The sequence below is a fragment of the Sinocyclocheilus anshuiensis genome, unplaced genomic scaffold (assembly GCF_001515605.1).
Source record: "Sinocyclocheilus anshuiensis isolate Anshui unplaced genomic scaffold, SAMN03320099.WGS_v1.1 scaffold1005, whole genome shotgun sequence".
Taxonomy (NCBI): domain Eukaryota; kingdom Metazoa; phylum Chordata; class Actinopteri; order Cypriniformes; family Cyprinidae; genus Sinocyclocheilus; species Sinocyclocheilus anshuiensis.
In genome coordinates, this window is record NW_015555810.1 from 608173 (window position 1) to 625740 (window position 17568).

Sequence of the window (17568 nt, forward strand, 5' to 3'; positions counted from 1 at the left end):
AAAACAACAGTGATGTGATCGATAAACTCGAGACTCTCCATTACAGTGATTTCAGATCATTAAACTTGTCACCTGATGTGAATTTAAATTCTGAAGGATTTACATAGTTATATTTTGTTTTTAGCATGCAAACGTCGTCTCACCTTGTCTAAAACTGTCGGTCATCTTCTCTGTCAGCCACTGCACGGCTCGAACGCCCAGTTTAGTGCCATAGTTTCTGTCAAAGGGTGTTGGTACTCCACCCTATTAATACCAGAAAAACAACATCAAAAATTTACACTATTATAACCAATGCATGTTTAGAGATGAAACTCAAATAGAAACTTTGATTGGATTGTTATCAGATATTTGATGCACTAAAGTTTTTTGAATACCTCATGATTATGAATACTGGTTTAGTTGCAAGAAATAAAATATAATGAAACGAATCAGACTTTTTACCCCCAGTATTTGTGTGTGTGTGTTGTGTATTTTAATGCTTATAAGAGTATGAGAGTATGTAGTTTAGCAATATGTGTGCAATAAGTCAGGTGATGAAGATCAGGTGATTTTAGAGGATGATTTACAAGTTGCACAGAGACTTTCAGTGAGGATGCTCCCTTATGAAGTAGAAATCATGGGAGCTCAGTAGGTTTTGTCAAAAGTTGTTCAAATGAGTTCAGTGATAAAGCACGAGTCTGTACCTGCTGCAGGTGTCCCAGGACATTGACCCTGCAGTCGAAGACGCCTTTCCCCTCGGCGGAGTAGAGCTTATGGATGAAATCAGTGGTGTAGTGCACATGACATTTCTCATTCCTGTAAACAGGGCAATTTTACATTTACAGTCTCATTAAGCTGCTAAATCTCAAGCATAAAGTCACAAAATAAAGGAATTAAATCTACAGAAAAAGTGGATGAGTTTGTTTCTTCATCAGATTTGGAGAAATGCAGCATTGCATCACTTGCTCACAATTGGAGTGAATGGGTGCCGTCAGAATGAGAGTCCAAACAGCTGATAAAAACATCACAATAATCCACAAGTAATCCACACCACTCCAGTCCATCGGTTAATGTCTTGTGAAGCCAAAAGCTGCATGTTTGAGAAACAAATCCATCATTAAGACGTTTTTAACTTTAAACCGTTGCTTCTGGTTAAAATACAAGTCCATAATAGCACTTCCTCCAGTGAAAAGTCCATCTCTTGTTGTCTCTCACATCAAAATCCAACCACATATTTGTTTAGAGCTGTTTAAACGCTGCTTGATCTGTGCAGATTTCTCTCCTGATTCACACCAGAACACTTTTTCACTGGAGGAAGCGTTATTATGCATTATGGACTTGCATTTTAGCCGGAAACAATGGTTTAAACGTCTTAATGATGGATTTGTTTCTTACAAACACGCAGCTTTTGTCTTCTCCAGATGTTAACTGATGGACTGGAGTGCTGTGGATTACTTGTGGATTATTGTGATGTTTTTATCAGCTGTTTGGACTCTCATTCTGACGGCACCCATTCACTGCAGAGCATCCATTGCTGAGCAAGTGATGCAATGCTATATTTCTCCAAATCTGATGAAGAAACAAACTCATCCTAATCTTGGATGGCCTGAGGGTGAGTACATTTTCAGCAAATTTTCATTTTTGTATGAACTATTCCTTTAAAATGTAATTAAAGAAATACAAATTGTTTCATTATTCATACATTTAATAAGCTATAATTTAATTACTGATGTAAACATTATGGTTGTGAGTCATTCATAACTAAAAGCCTTTTACATCAGTAAACCTAGCATTGTATATTACAAAAAAAATGTTGCTTTGTATTTGACAAATTGCTTTTGTTCCTTTTCTGTAAGTTGCTTTGGATAAAAAATGTAAATGTAAAGGTTTAAATTCCAACTCAACCCACATGAGGTCGCCAGAGATACAGATGAGATCAGGGGAGAAATACTGTATCTTATTTTATAATATTTATAGTATTTAATAGTTTGTTTTTATGTCTAGACTAGACCTGTATATAAATATGTAATTCATTTTGTGATTTAAACAAGTATGTGAATTGCAATGATGCAACAGTTATAATTCTTAGTCATTTTATAGAATTCATTTTAAAAACAATTTAACTACCAGTCAAAAGTTAAGATTATTAGAATGATTTATGAAGGATCATGTGACACCGAAGACTGGAGTAACCATGCTGAAAATTCAGCTTTGATCACAGAAATAAATTACATTTTAACATATATTCACATAGAAAATTTATTTTGGTTATTTTAAATTATAATAATATTTCACAATTTTTACTTTAGTTTGATCAAATAAATGCAGCCTTGGTGAGCATAAGGCACTTTCAAAAACATTAAAGAAAAAGCATAATTATTCCATGTCTATTCCTATTTTGACTGGTAGTTTAGATCCGCAAGCGTACATCTTAAATTTTGTGATGTGGATAAAGATGCAACAACTTAGGAACCTACAAATGTGTTGCAGACCAAAAAAGCTAGACAGATTTACCTCAGCACCAGACCTCTCTGAATGTCCTTCTTCATTTTCTCGGTCAAATGCTCCACATTGGTCTAAAAAAAGTATCAAACTTTCTTAATATACTAAAAAAACAGCATTTATTCTTCTGGGATGAGCAGATGTGAGGAGCATCAGGAGTGTTACTCACCTTGAGGTCATGGATGTTGAATGGATCTTCAAAAATATAAGCGGCGTCCGCACCGACAGCGATGCCTGTGGTGGTTGCCAGATAACCGCAGTATCCCCCCATAGTCTCCACCACAAAGACCCTCCTCTTGGTCCCTGTGGCCGACTGCTTGATCTTATCACAGCTCTTCATAAAACAAAGACGCACTTCAGATCAATAACTGGAGAATGGATGCAGAGAATCAATAACACAAACTGCATCTTTATTAAAAGCTCATGCGATAAAGGGAGTAAGATTTGGCAGGTGACTTCAGATGAAAGCTCTGCTTCAAAACTTAGTACACTAATGAGCCTAAAAGTACATTTACATTTAAAATTGATCAGATGCATTTATACAAAGCGACTTCCATTGCATACACACATGGTATGCATTTGAACAGTTCATGCATTCCCTGAGAACCGAACCTATGACTTTGCAAAATACACAGGACACATTTTATTCATGTGTTTATCATTTTACGCCATATCAGCAAACTTCATGGCAAACTCAAGAATATAGTCCTAATAACAATACTTCAATTAATTGAATATAATAATTTTAAAACTATATTCTTTTTTACAAACCAACAAAAATAAAAAAATTATATAAAATCTTTCAAACTGATATTTAACAAAATACAAAGCACATAAATATTAAGTCATATTGTCTGTTTTTTATTTATTGTTTTTGCATTTATAATTGCCATTACTCTGACTCTGTCTGTTATTTTGGGTGCATTTTTTTTCAGTCGTATTGCATTGTGGGATTGCCTTTTCTGAAAATGATGCATGCATAAGGCAAAAGAAGGCATCATAGACAGCATCATATTTATGCTACATATTTTTTGGAAAAGCATTTGCATTTAATGCATCTATGATGCCCTAAAATGCTGCCTATGTAGCAGGGTTATTATAGTTAACTAAAACCATTAAAAAAATGTTATTTGAAATTAAATAAATGTTAACTGAAATTAAATAAAATATTTAAAAAACATTTTATTTCAGCTAGTTTCCAAGGCAACATTTCTCATTTTCATTTAGTTTAATCTGATGCTCTAAAATAACTAAAATTGTAATAAAAATGAATAAAAACTATATAGACATATTTAAATATATATATATATATATATAAACACAACAAAATTACAAAAAATTGAACTAAAAGTAAAATGAAAACTAAATATAAAAACTAATTCAAAATATTTATAAAAACTTGTTCTGCCTATATTTGGAAAAACATATGTGTTGATGCCCTAAAATGCTGAATATGTAGCAGGATTATTATAGTTAAGTAAAACTAAAACTAAAAACCTAAAGAAATATTTTAAATTCAAAAAATGTTAACTGAAATCAAATATTAAAAAATGTAAATTTACTTATTCAGATAGTTACTAAAGCAACATTTATCATTTTCATTCAGTTTAACTTGATGTACTAAAATAACCAAAACTGAAATAAAAATAATAAAAACTATATAGACATATTTAAAAAAAATAAAGAAATAAACATGACAACACACAACAAAATTACTAAAAAATTTAACTAAAATTAAAATGAAAACAAAGTATAAAAATAAAAACGAATTGAAAATTTTAATCAAAATTATAATAGTATCTCAATGATACTAAAATAAGACTAACAGAGCCACAGTCTTTTCCAGTGACTTCTCCATGGTTTTGCAAGCCACATTTAGATTTAGTAAAATGCATGTGCCAGAGTAAATCTAAAAGAGCATATAAGAGTGTTTCTGAGTGCCGTGTGTCCTGTACTCACGGCCATCGCTGCGTTAACCGCAGTATCGCTGCCCAGACTGAAGTCCGTCCCTGGCACATTGTTGCTGATGGTGGCAGGGATGATGCACATGGGAATACATAATTCATCATAGCGTCCTCTTGCTTCAACCAACTCCAGGATGCCCTCATACGCCTGGATGTGACAGAAAATACAGTCAGATATCATCAAAAGCGGCTCGGACATTGTCTAATATCTCATTTTGTGTTTCATGGAAGATAACACAGGATGGAAATGATAACAAACCCGTCATTTGTGACCCTGGAGCACAAAAGCAGTCTTAAGTCGCTGGGGTATATTTGTAGCAATAGCCAACAATACTTCATAAGATGCATAAATCTCAATTTCAAAAAATTGACCCTTATGACTGGTTTTGTGGTCCAGGGTCACATTTGTGGGTGAACTACTCATTTAAGTGCATCGCATCACAATTGTTTTCTCTGTACCTCAAAACCACCAACGACGAGCAGTGACTGGATGCTGAACTTGTTGAGATTTTCCACTAGTTTCTCCATGCAGGTGCTTGGGAGGGTTCTGGACAATATTGCGGGTACAAAAGCTCAGTTTCATAGATGAAAGATGAAAGATTGGGTGAAAATGCATTGATTATTAAAGGTGACTAACCGTTTAGTTCCCAGCAGAGAGCCACCCTGACCTGTCCAGCCGGCCACCTGATTCCACGACACTTCATTCACCTGTAACATCACAGTGATTTCATGAATATTAATATAATCATTACTATTATTGTTCTAAATGAAAAACAGAAAGAGAACAGGCCTGTTTCATTCTTATATGCAGAACCTGTCAAAATAAAAGTCTGGTTTAACTTTGATTGTGAGAGAAATATATTGCTATTTTACAGCAGAATGTATTCTCAAAGTAATAATAATAATAATAATAATAATATTTATTGTTTAATATCAGAATTTTTCTTTCACATTTCATTTTAACAGTAAAGCTTTTAATCTTAACGGTTGTTTTAAACATTGTTTGCCAAAAAATAAAAGAAACTGCTACTTTTTTATCTGATTACATTTTAAAAGATAAAAGATTTAAAATTAAATTGTTAATGTTAATGCCTTCATTTGATTACCACCATTTTCGATAATAAATTTGTATTAAATCACAAACCCGGAAAAATTAAAACACAAGACAATTTCTGAAAAAATGTAACATTTGATAGGGCACTGCTATTTACTGAAAACGTTAAATAAATTATTAAACTGTTATTGTTTAATGAATTCAATTGATTAGACATGTTTTAAATTTTAATTTAACCATTACAGCAGAGTCCAGAAAAATTATAACAGAAAAACACAAAATTGGTGAAAAAATATAACAAGTTTCATAGGGCCCTGGAAATGTAATTAAAAATGCAATTATGGCGTTAAGTTTCAAGATTTTAATTAATTAGACATGCTTTTTGATTACATGCTTTTTTGATTTCAAACGGAATCCAGTACAATAAAAACAGAATTTGGAAAAAAATAAAATGGATTTCATAGGCCCTATACTTATATTTGTACATATATATATATATATGTATATATATATATATATATCTGCATTATTTCATATATATTAGTTAAAAACTACTAAAATGACAAAAGCACAAAACAAAATTACAAAAACGTCAACTAAAATGAAAATGAAAATAGGAAATATTAAAATTAAATCTTCAAAATATTAATTTAAAACTATAATAGTATCTAAATGATGATAAAATAACACCGTTTATTAATTAAAACCATAATAGTATCTAAATGATCCCAAACAAACACAGTTTCAGTCATAGGTCAGTCTCTCAAGTAAACTGATACAAAATAACTGAAAAATCATTCAGATGAGTTGTTCGTTACCGCTCCATTGGCCAGACCCTCGAAGCCATCGCTAACGATGTAAACCCGGTGTCCTGTGGCCAGACCGACCCTCACAGCCGACCGCATCGCAGCGTTCATGCCCGCGGCCGGAGCTCCCACGTTCAGGATGGCAATGGAGTGCTGGCTCTGAGGAAAACAGACAGAAACCAGTCAGTAGCTAACCAACCCGTCACTGAGTGCCACGTTACCAGACTTTCACCAAACATTCGCTCTTTTCTAACGGAAGTCTATGGAGGATCTGTGCTTGACATGGAGCTATCCAAAGAATAGGGTAAAACGTTGTTGATACGACACATGTAATAGTTACACGATGTATATATATATATATATGCAGTATTTATCTTTATCTTGAGAAATTCATATATGTGGCTCTCATTCTCAAATGAACATGATAAATTAAGTGTAAGATAAATTAATGCATTTATGTACTGTAGTTTCAAAACTAACTTTGAGTTCACAGTACCATAGTACAAGTTTAAGATTAGGATTTTATGATCCATATATCCTCCTGATAGCTGTAACACAATACGGTTTAATACCAGCAGTGACATTTACAGTTGTGTATATAACTATTAGTCAAATATTAATTAAGGAATCACACAATTTTTCTTTCATGTTTTAATTTTAACAGTTGTGCAGCACATTTAAAAATATTAATTAAATTGTTAATGTTTCATGCCTTCATTTGATCACCGTTTGATAAGAAATTTGCATTCAGTCATAAATACAGAAAAAATCAATCAGACAACACAGAATTTCTAATTATTGTAAAAATGTTAATAAATTATTAAAATGATTATTTAAAATTGGTCAATTGATTTAAAAATTGATTTAAAATGTAACTGAAATAAAAAAAAATGATTTCAGCTAATTGTCATTATATTTCTCATTATATTTAGTTTTACTTCATGCACTAAAATAACTAAAACTAAAACCAAAATAAAATTAATAAAAACTATATATATAAACTACTAAAAATGACAAATGCACACAACACAATTGCAAAAACTTTAAATTATTTTCTGAAAAATATAACATTTCATAGGGCCCAATTATCGTAAAAAAAAATGTAATAACTTATTAAATTGGTAATGTTCGATTAGACATGCTTTTTGATATTTAAAATGTAACTGAAATAAAAATAAAATACAAAAAGCTTTTTAGTTCAGCTAGTTAATTAAACCATTAAAATAGAATGCATTAAATACAGAAAATACAGCATTATACATGCAAAAGTATATAAAAAAATAAATAATAATAATTATATATATATATATTTTTTTTAATTAATTTATTTATTTTTTAAATATGCTTTTGCATGTATAATGCTGTAAAATGAGGGTTAAAGTCGTGACGCTGTGGTGTTGATGTGTTACCGGGACCGCAGCTGGCTTCTGATAGGCCAGCAACTTATAAATGTTCCAGTTGTTCTCAAAACTCCTGTAAACAACATTATTTGATTCATTATTACTCATTCATGTGGAAAACAATCAGCTGAAACTTTGACCTCTGCAGGTTTATCTATTAATAAACACAGATAATGATAATGTGAATCTCACCTGCCCCGCAACTGGATGGCCTCTTCAAAACGCTTTTCATTCATGGCCCTCTGAACCTCTTTAGTCTTTAACAAACAGAGTAAAATTACTCTCTTTATAATGTCAGATAATATTTGAGACTGTTTGTCAGAAAATTTTTGAAGATTATCTTACCCAACTTAAGTAATTATATTATATTAAATATATAACTATTTAAACAAATGACAAAAGCACATAACAAAATTAATAAAACTTCATAATTTTTAAATAAATATAAATAAAATATTTTTACTAACACGTTATTTAAATGAAAAGGTGTATCTGTTAATATTATGTAATGGACCTTACATTTTTATTTGACTTATCTGATTTACATTTGAAAAGATTAATTTAACTGTTATAGTTTTATGCCTTGATTTTATGCCTTGATTTGATCACCACCATTTTTGATAATAAATCTGTATTAAATCATAAATCCAGAAAAATTAACACAGAATTTCTGAAAAAAATAAATAAAACATTTCATAGGGAAAAATGGAAAAATGTAAATAAAAGAATTAAATTGTTAATATTTTATGAATTCAATTACTGTAATTAGACGTGTTTTGATTATTACAATTTAATTTAATTATTACTACGGAATCCAGAAAATTTTTTAAAATGGAAAACACAGAATTTGAAAAATTATTATTACTTAAACTAAAATAAAAATTGAAAATCTAAAAATAAAAGCTAATTCAAAATATGTGACCCTGGGGCACAAAAGCAGTCTTACGTCACTGGGGTATATTTGTAGCAATAGCCAAAAATACATTGTATGGGTCAAAATTATAGATTTTTCTTTTATGCCAAAAATCATTAGGATATTAAGTAAAGATCATGTTCCATGAAGATATTTTGAAAATTTCCTACCGTAAATATATCAAAACTTAATTTTTGATTAGTAATATGCATTGCTAAGGACTTCATTTGGACAACTTTAAAGATGATTTTCTCAATATTTTGATTTTTTGCACCCTCAGATTCCAGATTTTCAAATAGTTGTATCTCGGTCAAATATTGTCCTATCATAACAAACCATACATCAATGGAAAGCTTATTTATTCAGCTTTCAGATTGACCCTTATGACTGGTTTTGTGGTCTAGGGTCACATATTAATAAAAACCAATGTTAATTTTTAACATTTACTAACACATTACTAAAATCAAAAGTTGTATCTGTTTGGCATATCAAAAAAAATGTAATAAAATTTTTGAAGATTATCTGACCCAACGAAGTTTTGCCATAACAATAGCAGTAAATATGCATGAAAAAATACGCATAATAATAATAATAATGTTTGGCTGGAAATGTAAGAGTTCAAGTTAAAAGAAAGCAATAAAAAAATAAAATAAAATAAAAATAATAAAGAGCATGAGAGTTTAAAAACAGTTTGCTGAACTGCTGAAGACTCACCATCTCCACTGCCTCTATTAGCGGGAGACGCACAGCCTGGTTTCCTGATAGGCCGATCACACAGGCGGGAGTGTCTGGCCCCGCCTCCAGCAGGGCCACCACGGCCTCGACGCCCATCTTACTGCTCTACAGAACAAAAGACCCAAATCCTTTCCTCAACATCATGAAAACCGATAATCACGCCATGACTGAAAATGATTCTGCGGGTTTAATTGAAATGCTTTATTTACCAGCACTCTGTCAAAGGCTGACGGCGTCCCGCCCCGCTGAACGTGACCCAGAACAGTGACCCGCGTGTCATACCCCAGCCGCGACACCACCAGCTGCAGCAATTACAAGTCATTCATACACATTAGCTACGTTCGTCTAATGTGATTGGACAAGTATCCTTATTAGAGCGCAGACGCTTTTTGAGTTTTTAGCAATAGCTTTTTTTATGTTTTTATAAAAAAAAAAAATTAAAAAAATCTGAACAACTAGATATAAACTCAGAATTCTGAGAAAAAAGTAAAAATGCAAGATATAAACTCAAAATTCAGAGGAAAAAAAATTGCGAGGTATAAACTCAAAAAAAGTAAAATCTCAAGATTTAAACCGAGAATTTCAAGAAAAAAAATACATTTGCAAAATATAAACTCAAAATTCTGAGAAAAAAAGTAAAAATTGCGAGATTTAAACTCAGAATTCCACGGAAAAAAGTAAAATAGCGAGATTTAAACTCAGAATTCCACGAAAAAAAGTGAAAAATGCGAGATTTAAACTCAGAATTCCACGAAAAAAAGTACAATTGCGAGATTTAAACTCAGAATTCCACGAAAAAAAGTAGAATTACGAGATTTAAACTCAGAATTCCACGAAAAAAAGTAGAATTGCGAGATTTAAACTCAGAATTCCACGAAAAAAAGTACAATTACGAGATTTAAACTCAGAATTCCACGAAAAAAAAGTAAAATTGCGAGATTTAAACTCAGAATTCCACGAAAAAAAGTAAAATTGCGAGATTTAAACTCAGAATTCCACGAAAAAAAGTAAAATTGCAAAATTCAAACTCAAGAATTGCAAGATGTAAATTCAGAATTCAGAGAAAAAAGTTAGAATTGCGAGATAAAAAGTCGCAATTACATTTTTTTTTAACATTTTTATTCCAATGAGCTTTCATACAAAGTAGCTTCAAAAAAAAAAAAAAGTGTTGCAGAATTGATCAATTATAAATTAATTCAATTTCAGCTGTAAAGCAGCTCTACAGAAAACAATTTCATGACTTTATATCAGGCAACTTAATATCACTTCTTTTCTTTTTTCACATTTAATACGTGTGAATTGAAGGTAAACCATATGAAAACACTGATATGAACTCACATCTTTGACGTAGTTGGAGGTGATGGCTTGACCGCTTCTGTTGATGGCTCCTTCAGCGATGATAATGATGTTCAGTCTGGATCCTTTACTGCGGCTCTGAAAACACATCCAGCGTTCTGTTAGTACAATTATTCAGAAATAAAACTGGACTGTTGTTATCTTTGTTATTATTTCTGCCTGATCTGACATTTAAACATGACTGTTGTTTGTGCAACCTAATGCAGTCAGGCTGAATCATTAATATTAAATAATATTTTTCACTTGCAAAGAATTTATTCATTTAGATTTTTTTGTTCATTGAATATTATTTTGACTAATAAAAATACATTTTATTAATTGAAATAAAGCTGAAATAAAATATAAATATCTGATGAAAACGTAAAAAATTTTTAACATTCGACAGATTACAAAATTCACTGAGACAAAAAAAGTTTACGATACGGTACTAAATTACTAAAACTGAATTAAAAATAAATTAAAGGGGTCATATGATGCTGCTAAAAAGAACATTATTCAGAAATACACATAAAAAACTAAAACTAATACAAATGACAAAAGTACATAAAACCTTGAATTACATAATATAAAATACATTAAGTAAAATAATAAAAAAATACTAAAACTGAATTAAAAATATATTAAAGCTCAAAAGAAATATACATAAAAAACAAAAACTAAAAAAAATTAATATAAATGACAAAATTACATAAAAACCTATATAATATAAATTACGCTGCTGAAGACTTGCCATGTCCAAAAATCAGGTTCATTAATTAAAACATAACGTAAATAAAACTGAAATATTTGCTAACTTAAATTAATTACAAAAAAATTAATTGAAATAAAAACGTACAGTACAGTTTGAGATACAATACTAAATTACTAAAACTTACATAAAAACGAATAAAAATGACAAAAGCACATAAAAACAAAAATTTAAATTAAAACTTGAAATGTAAAAATAAAGGCTAATTCAAAATATTAATAAATAATGAATATTAATAAAATATTAATAAATAATAAATACTATGATAGCATTTAAATAGTACAAAAATAATGGTTAGGGTTTGGTCTAATAACCAACGACCAATTAATTACATGCTAATTGATGGCATTGATAAATCCGCTCATGTGCCCCCGTGTCTCACCTCTCCCAGCCGAGCGCACATGAGCTCTTCCCAGCCGTCCTCAGGAGGGGCTTCTGGGATAAAGAGCCAATCGGCTCCAGACGCCAGAGCTGAAACCAGCGCTAGATACCTGCAGCAGAACACACACTGCAGTCAAAGCTTTGTTTGGTGAATTATTCCTAATCGCTGTAGTTACTAGGGCTGGGTAAAAAATATGGATATCCCGATATTAATCGATTCTCTTTTTTACGCAATGATATCGATTCTTAAATCCCAAGAATCGATTAGTCTAGTCTGTTTTCAGTTAATGGACGGAACATTGAAGGGCACTTCCCATCCAATAAATCACAATAAGCATTGTGCTTTGATGCTTTTAATATGAAACAAAGTCCCAAGTTTCAATTTATGTCCATTGTATTGCAGTATTCAAACAATAAATGCCATTTTGGCGCTGTTTAATGTGGAGTGAAAGATCGCTGTAGCGCGGCACGCCTTCCTTCAGTTCAATAAAAGCGGCAGCGCGCCAATAAATCACAATAAGCATTGTGCTTTGATGCTTTTAATATGAAACAAAGTCCCAAGTTTCAATTTATGTCCATTGTATTGCAGTATTCAAACAATAAATGCCATTTTGGCGCTGTTTAATGTGGAGTGACAGTAGTATGGGATTACCTTTGTGCCAGTTAAAATGAATTTAATTTTTCAAGAAACTTATGAAAATATAAATTGAAACTGAATAAAATGTCTTTGAAACTGACTTCATTTTTAATACACTGCATGTTTTGCAACTGTTTTCTCTTCTTGTATTCGCTGATCTGTACTTACAAATGCGCTTCCAGAGTTTTCATTTAAGCTTCTGAAGTTTTCATTTAAGCTTCTGAAGTTTTCGTTTATGCTTCTGAAGTTTTCGTTTATGCTTCTGAAGTTTTCATTTATGCTTCTGAAGTTTTCGTTCACCATTCTGGCACAAATCTCTCGTGGGGGTGGGACTAGCAGCGGTGTGTTCTCATTGGCTACTAAGTTTTTGATTGACAGCTTCTTGACCTGGAAGTGAAGGCGTCAATGTTGCCTTGCCAGTGTGGATGTGAGCATCTGTTAGCGGCTTCCAATTTCATTTTAGTGATATAAAGTTAGGAGTTTTGTTATTTTAATTCAGTCTGTATTTATCTGTTGCTACTACTATAAATTTATATATATTTTTTATAAAAAAATTGAAGTATTGAAGTAGAAATATTATTAGGTAATTGTAACTTTATTATTTTAAAAACTTCATTGTGTAACTTTAACAGTTGTATGCTACAGCTTACAAATCAGTCAATTTTAACCTTCATTATATTATAGTAATGTAGTACCAAATGACTCTCATGTATATTTTACAGCATTAGTTGAGAGATTTTTTTTCCTTGAGAAAATTTGGCAAGTACTGTACCTGATATATATCCAAAATAATCAATATTGAATCGAATCGAAAGCTTGTGAATGAGAATCGAATCGAATCGTGAAATTTGTGTCAAAACCCAGCCCTAGTAGTTACTGTGTGAGAAAACATCAGTGTGAATTGCTAAGGCACTGTAAGAATGTTTCGGTGGTTGCTAAGACACTACGGGTGGTTGCTAGGGCACTGTAAGAATGTTTCAGTGGTCACTAAGATATTCCAGGTGGTTGCTAGGGCATTGTAAGCATGTTTGTGTGCTTGCTAAGATATTCCGGGTGGTTGCTAGGGCATTGTAAGAATGTTTAGGTGGTTGCTAAGATATTTTGGGTGGTTGCTAGTGCATTGTAAGAATGTTTGGGTGGTTGCTAAGATATTCTGGGTAGTTGCTAGGGCATTGTACGCATGTTTAGGTGGTTGTTAAGATATTCTGGGTGGTTGCTAGTACATTGTTCGCATGTTTCGGTGGTTGCTTAGATATTCTGGGTGGTTGCTAGGACATTGTACGCATGTTTAGGTGGTTGCTAAGATATTCTGGGTGGTTGCTAGGGCATTGTAAGAATGTTTCGGTGGTTGCTAAGATGTTCTGGGTGGTTGCTAGGACATTGTACGCATGTTTCGGTGGTTGCTAAGATATTCTGGGTGGTTGCTAGGGCACTGTAAGAATGTTTAGGTGGTTGCTCAGATATTCTGGGTGGTTGCTAGGACATTGTACGCATGTTTCGGTGGTTGCTTAGATATTCTGGATGGTTGCTAGGACATTGTATGCATGTTTCGGTGGTTGCTAAGATATTCTGGGTGGTTGCTAGAGCACTGTAAGAATGTTTAGGTGGTTGCTCAGATATTCTGGGTGGTTGCTAGGACATTGTACGCATGTTTCGGTGGTTGCTAAGATATTCTGGGTGGTTGCTAGGGCACTGTAAGAATATTTCAGTGGTTGCTAAAATATTCTGGGTGGTTGCTAGGGCATTGTAAGAATAATTCAGTGGTTGCTAAAATATTCTGGGTGGTTGCTAGGACACTGTAAGAATATTTCAGTGGTTGCTAAGATATTCTGGGTGGTTGCTAGGGCATTGTCTCTCAAATAATCCCAGATCTCAGGATGTTTATATGTTTGTAATCTTCCCATGACAGAAACTCACCCGCAGTGGCGACCCATGACCTCCAGCACGAATGTGCGCTGATGACTGAAAAACACAATCAATAAAACAACATGAGCAGAGAATCTGGGCCAAACATACTGTAGACTGACTTTATGTGAAACTATCTGTGAGTGAGACACATTTCCTCTGTGTGTGAAGAGTGAAGAGACGAGCTGAGACAAGAATTCAGCACATTCACTGCATTCCTGAACAAACGAGGAAAAATCCCCTGATGAACGACAGGAAATCACAGTCGTCACAGCCTGTGGCCATGAATAAACCTTTAAATTAATTCACCATTAATTAGTTTATATTTTCTTATCTACATGTGTCTTAATATCACTGAGATAATATTATAGTTTTTATCAGTATTTTGAATTAGCATTTATTTTTATATTTTTCATTTTCATTTTAGCTAGTTTAGTCATCTTGTTTAAGATTTTAATATATAAAGTTAAACTAAATTAAAATAATACAAAATATTTTTTTAATATTTTATTTTACTTCAGTTAACATTTATTTTTATATTTTCCATTTTCATTTTAATTGTAGCTAAAGTTTTATTAATTTTGTTTAAGATTTTAGTATATAAAGTTAAACTAAATTAAAATAATAAAAAAAAACGTTTTTATATTTTATTTTACTTCAGTTAACATTTATTTTTATATTTTCCCTTTTCATTTGAATTTTAATTAAAGTTTTAGTAACTCTGTTTTGTGTTTTTGACATATTTAGTAGTTTTGTTTTTAAATATGTCTATATCGTTTTTTTTATTAATATTTCTTTATTTTTTGGATTTATTTTAAGTTAAACTAAATTAAACTACTAAAAATTTAAGTATTTTTAATATTTTATTTTACTTCAGTTAACATTTATTTTATTTAGTTTAATTATTTAAGTTTTAGTAATTTTGTTGTGTTTATTTTTTAGTAGTTTTTGTAAATATGTCTATATAGTTTTTATTTCAGTTTAAGATTTATTTATTTTAGTACATCAGGTTAAACTAAATTAAAATAATACAAAAATGTAAAAGTATTTTTATATTTTATTTACTTAATTTAATATGCATTTTATTTCAAGCAATGAAGTTAAAGTTTGAATTTTGTTGTGGAATTTTGTCATGTTTAGAAGTTTTTGTAAATTTGTTTATATATTTATAATTAATTTTATTTCAGTTTAAAATGTATTTATTTTAGTACATCTAGTTAAACTAAATTAAAATAGATTTTGTTTTTAAATATATATTTTATTTTTATTTCAGTTAACATGTATTTTTTCCAAGTAATGAAAATGTTTTTTTTTATATATAAAGATTAAAGTTTTAGTAATTTTGTTGTGGATTTTTCTCATGTTTAGTAGTTTTTATAAATTTGTTTATAATAAAAAATTAATTTTATTTCAGTTTAAGATTTATTTATTTCAGTACATCCAGTTAAAGGCACAATATGTAAGATTTTTTAATTAAAATATCCAAAAACCACCAGAACAGTGTTATATATTTTGCTCACTTGTATACTTATATTATCCCAAATGTTTCGAAGAATGTTTAAATCCAGAGAAATAAGCAATTTTAACTAGTGACACGCAGCGTGTCCATAGTGTCATTGTGTTGCCTGCCAATGATGTCATAACCCCTCGATTTCCGAGTAGGTTTTGTTTTGTAGAAAACATGGAAACACCAAAGACACTTCAATATGTTGTGTGTTTTATTAGACCGGTGACGACCGCACAGAGTAGCATTATAACAGAACTTTCAAATGTATCTAGTATGATAAAACAGCGCTGCTTTACCCCATATACGCACGACCGGAAGCAGCGGAAGCGCTCGACTGTGGCATAATAAAAGCTCCGCTGCTTTACCCCACATACGCACGACCGGAAGGAGCGGAAGCGCTCGACTATGGCATAATAAAAGCTCCGCTGCTTTACCCCACATACGCACGACCGGAAGGAGCGGAAGCGCTCGACTATGGCATAATAAAAGCTCCGCTGCTTTACCCCACATACGCACGACCGGAAGGAGCGGAAGCGCTCGACTATGGCATAATAAAAGCTCCGCTGCTTTACCCCACATACGCACGACCGGAAGCAGCGGAAGCGGTCGACTGTGGCATAATAAAAGCTCCGCTGCTTTATCCCACATACGCACGACCAGAAGGAGCGGAAGCGGTCGACTGTGGCATAATAAAAGCTCCGCTGCTTTCGAGCCGTGTGTCGCGCTCGTTCATCGGCCTCGTTTCGTTTCGCTGGCTTTCAGCCTCACCCTGCTTCATTCTACTACGTTAATAAATCATTAGCTCATCCATGAACATGATTTCTGCCCGAGTCCCGTCAGATTGCATCGACTGTGGGGATGAAACAGTGTCATCTAACTACGCCTTTGTCTATTTGTTTATTTTGAATATGCGCCCTCTAGTGGCGAAAATTACATATTGTGCCTTTAAACATATTTACTTTAAACTTTATATATATTTTATTTTTATTTCAGTTAACATGTATTTTATTTCAAGTAACGAAAATGTATTTTGAATGGTTTTAGTTATTGGTTTTAGTTATGTCTAATAACTCTGCTAAAGTAATCTGAAGTGAACTGTTCACTGAAGCTCATCAGGACGTGCTTCAGACCTGGTGGCTGTGGTGGTGATGGCGTCGATGATCTCAGTGATGCGGTTGAGGGCCGAATCAGCGCCGATGGTCATGTCTGTCCCACAGAAATCATTATCGATGGAGCCCACCAGTCCCACGATGTTCAGGTGTCCGTGCTGCTTGGCCGTTTCCGCTGTGATTCGACCTGAGAAGAAGAAGAGGAAGATGTGTTAGTGTGTGACCAGTTCATTCTGACCCAAAACAATCCACAGACATCCTCTTTGTGCCAAAATATTTAGTTAAATGCTGCTGTTCATCAGTATCTTCAACATACAGTTATATAAATTATTATTGTTATTGTATCCATTTGTATTAATTTTGTATTGTATTAATTTTAAAGCAGTCAAATTCAGACAAAAATACAAAAAAAGACATATAAATAAATTAATAATATTATTATTAATATTAATAAATAAATGAAATTAACTGACTAATTGAATAAATAAGTTAATTTAAAAACAAAATAAAATAAATACATAAATAAATGTAAAATAAAAAATATAAATATTTATAACAGATTAAAAATGATT

The 17568-nt window shown here is 31.9% G+C and overlaps 1 protein-coding gene across 1 annotated transcript in view; it reads right to left on the bottom strand.

Annotated features, from left to right (window-relative positions):
- The window catches only part of pfkla (phosphofructokinase, liver a), a 27719-nt gene that overhangs the window by 1726 nt on the left and 8425 nt on the right, over positions 1-17568 (bottom strand). Inside the window, exons 5-20 of the mRNA XM_016469375.1 lie at positions 17018-17183; positions 14393-14437; positions 11840-11948; positions 10692-10787; positions 9563-9655; positions 9333-9458; positions 7898-7962; positions 7715-7778; positions 6318-6464; positions 5083-5153; positions 4905-4992; positions 4441-4593; positions 2651-2815; positions 2494-2555; positions 684-795; positions 144-243 (exon numbers count right to left, since the gene is read on the bottom strand). Of these exons, the coding sequence (XP_016324861.1) occupies positions 144-243; positions 684-795; positions 2494-2555; positions 2651-2815; positions 4441-4593; positions 4905-4992; positions 5083-5153; positions 6318-6464; positions 7715-7778; positions 7898-7962; positions 9333-9458; positions 9563-9655; positions 10692-10787; positions 11840-11948; positions 14393-14437; positions 17018-17183 (1662 nt within the window). The remainder of the gene's footprint in view (positions 1-143; positions 244-683; positions 796-2493; positions 2556-2650; positions 2816-4440; positions 4594-4904; positions 4993-5082; positions 5154-6317; positions 6465-7714; positions 7779-7897; positions 7963-9332; positions 9459-9562; positions 9656-10691; positions 10788-11839; positions 11949-14392; positions 14438-17017; positions 17184-17568) is intronic.